This window comes from Geospiza fortis, unplaced genomic scaffold (genome assembly GCF_000277835.1).
Source record: "Geospiza fortis unplaced genomic scaffold, GeoFor_1.0 scaffold1340, whole genome shotgun sequence".
In the NCBI taxonomy this organism is placed as follows: Eukaryota; Metazoa; Chordata; class Aves; order Passeriformes; family Thraupidae; genus Geospiza; species Geospiza fortis.
Window position 1 is genome coordinate 16,076 of NW_005055188.1, and position 2,690 is coordinate 18,765.

General features: G+C 43.8%; 1 protein-coding gene across 1 annotated transcript in view; it reads left to right on the plus strand.

Annotated features, from left to right (window-relative positions):
• LOC102042935 (structure-specific endonuclease subunit SLX1-like) overlaps window positions 1-825 on the plus strand; it is a 3,654-nt gene extending 2,829 nt beyond the window's left edge. The window contains 2 exon segments of the mRNA XM_031065752.1: window positions 8-13; window positions 629-825. Coding sequence (XP_030921612.1) covers window positions 8-13; window positions 629-746 — 124 coding nt within the window. The 3' untranslated portion in view covers window positions 747-825.
• Window positions 826-2,690: the final 1,865 nt, after the last annotated feature.

Below are 2,690 nucleotides of genomic sequence, written 5' to 3' on the forward strand. Positions count from 1 at the left end.
GCGCCTGTCCCAGGTGAAAAAAGGGGCGGGGCTTCTGTTTGGGGGCGGGGCTTATTGTTAAAGGGCCTTTTACTTTATAAGGGAAGGTTCCAAAATGGCCGCCAGGGGGCGGAGCTTATTTTTATCACCTTTCTTCCTTATTAGGAAAAATTCCAAGATGGCTGCCAAGGGGAGGGGCTTATTTCTAAAACCTTTTTACCTTATAAGGAAAGGTTCCAAAATGGCTGCCAGGGGGCGGAGCTTGTTTCTAAATGTTTTTCTCCATAAGGAAATTGTTCAAGATGGCTGCCAGGGGGAGGAGCCTGTTGCTAGGGGGCAGGGCTTGTTGCTAAGAGCTCTTTGCCCTATAGCAAAGTTTCCAATGGTCGCTAGGGGGGTGGAGCTTGTTGCCATGGAATTCTAGGGGGCGGAGCCTGTTGCTATGGGACCCTTTTCCTTCTATGGCAAAGTTTAAAGTGGTTGCTAAGGGGCGGGGCTTGTTGCTATGGGAGATTGTCCTTATAGCGCAAAGTTAAAGTGGTTGCTAAGGGGCGGGGTTTGTTGCTATGGGTAATTTTCCTTATAAGGAAATCTGATGTAGGCGGGGCTTGTCCAAGGGGGCGTGTCCTCACTCTGACCCCACCCCCAGGTGCCACACCCACCTCCTGTGGGGAGATCTGATTCGCCGCTGCCTGGGAGAGGCGGAACCTGAAGAGGAATGGGCGGAGCCTGATGACATCATCATCCCAAGCTCCGCCCCCACATGAAGCCACACCCACACTGCGATTTTACCATTTTAAACTTTATTTATTTCTAATAAAATTCATTTTTTATAATAAAATTAAACTGTTTGTTATTTTACAGGGCGTGGGTTTGTTGGGCCACGCCCCTATGATGTAATTTTCATTCTGCCCCTCCCCCTTTTGGCCCCCATTTGGAGATATCAAATTCCTTTTATTTACGTATTTTTTAACCTTTTTTTCCCGTTTTTTTTCATCAATTTCATTTTTTGGGGTCCTTCAAACCCTCCCAAAAATTTTCAGGGTTTTTTTCCAAATTTTGGAACTTTTTTTCTCATTTTTGCCAGAAAAATTCCACATTTCCCCACAAAAATTCCCAATTATTGCCCCTTAGAAACCCAAACTTTCCCCAAAAATATCTTCAATTTCCCCCCAAAATATCCAATTTTTTCACCTAAAAAATTCCAAATTTTCCCCATAAAAACCACAACTTTTTCCCAAAATAATCCTAAATTTTCCCTCACAAATTCCTAATTTTCCCCCGATAAAAATCCCAAATTTTCCCCCAAAACTTTCCAGTTTCCCTCCAAAACTCCCATTTTTCCCCATAAAAATCCCAAATTTCCTCCCCTAAGCTTCCATTTTATCCCCAAAAAATCTCATTTTTTTCCCACAAAAATCCCTTTTTTTTCCCCAAAAAATTTTCCGTTTCCCTCAAAAAAATCCCAATTTCCCACCATAAAAATCACGATTTTTTCCTCATAAAAATCCCAATTTTTTCCCCATGAAACCCCCATTTTTCCTGAAAAAAATCCTTATTTTTACCCCCCAAAAAATCCAAAAATTTTCCCCCCAAAATTCCCAATTTTTACCCTTAAAAACCCCAATTTCCCCTTTATAAATCCCATTTATTGCCCTAAAAAAAATCCCAATTTCTCCCCACAAAATCCCCATTTTCCCTCATTAAAAAAATCAAATTTTTTTCCCATTTTTTCCCATTAAATCCCATTTTTACCCCTCAAAAATCTCATTTTCCCCTCCCCCCCTATATCCATGCCACTCTTTTCAAATTTTGGGTAATTTTTCTGAAATTTTGGGTCATATTTCTCAAAAATTCACTTTTTTTTGGTCTCTTTGCAGGCCACCACGTAGCGCTGGGCCACGTTCAGGGGCGGGGAGTAACCGTCGGCGTAGGAGGTGTCCTCAAAAAGCACCGAATAATCGTCCTGGGGCTGCGAAATTTGGGGAAAAATTGGAGATTTTTGGGAAAAAATAAGAATTTTAAACAAGCCGCGCCCCCAATTTACCCCCTTATATGGTAATGGACCCATAGCAACAAGCCACGCCCCTTAGCAACCCCCGTATATGGCAATGCCTTGGCTTAGCAACAAGCCACGCCCCTTAGCAACCCCTCAAAAAGCAAAGGTTTGGCGGTTTCCTTATACGGTACCACCATAGCAACAAGCCACGCCCCTAGCAACCCCTCATAAAGCAACGCTTTGGCATTTTCCTTATATGGTAATACCTTACTTGGCAACCAGCCACGCCCCTTAGCAACCCCCTTACATGACAATGCCTTGCCTTACCAACAAGCCACGCCCCTTAGCAACCCCTCATTAAGCAATGCTTTGGCATTTTCCTTATATGGAAATCCCACTGTAGCAACAAGCCACGCCCCTTAGGAATCCCCAAAATGCTCCCCAGCCACAAGTCCTGCCCTTTAGCAATGCCCTTATATGGTAATACCTGCCTTAGCAACAAGCCCCACCCCTTAGCAACCCTTCATAAAGCAATGCTTATATGGTAATGGCCCCATAGCAACAAGCCACGCCCCTTAGAAATGCCCATATTTGGCAATGGCTCTCCATAGCAACAAGCCACGCCCCTTAGCAACCCCTCATTAAGCAACACTTTGGCATTTTCCTTATATGCTAATGCCTCCCTTAGCAACAAACCACACCCCTTAGCAAC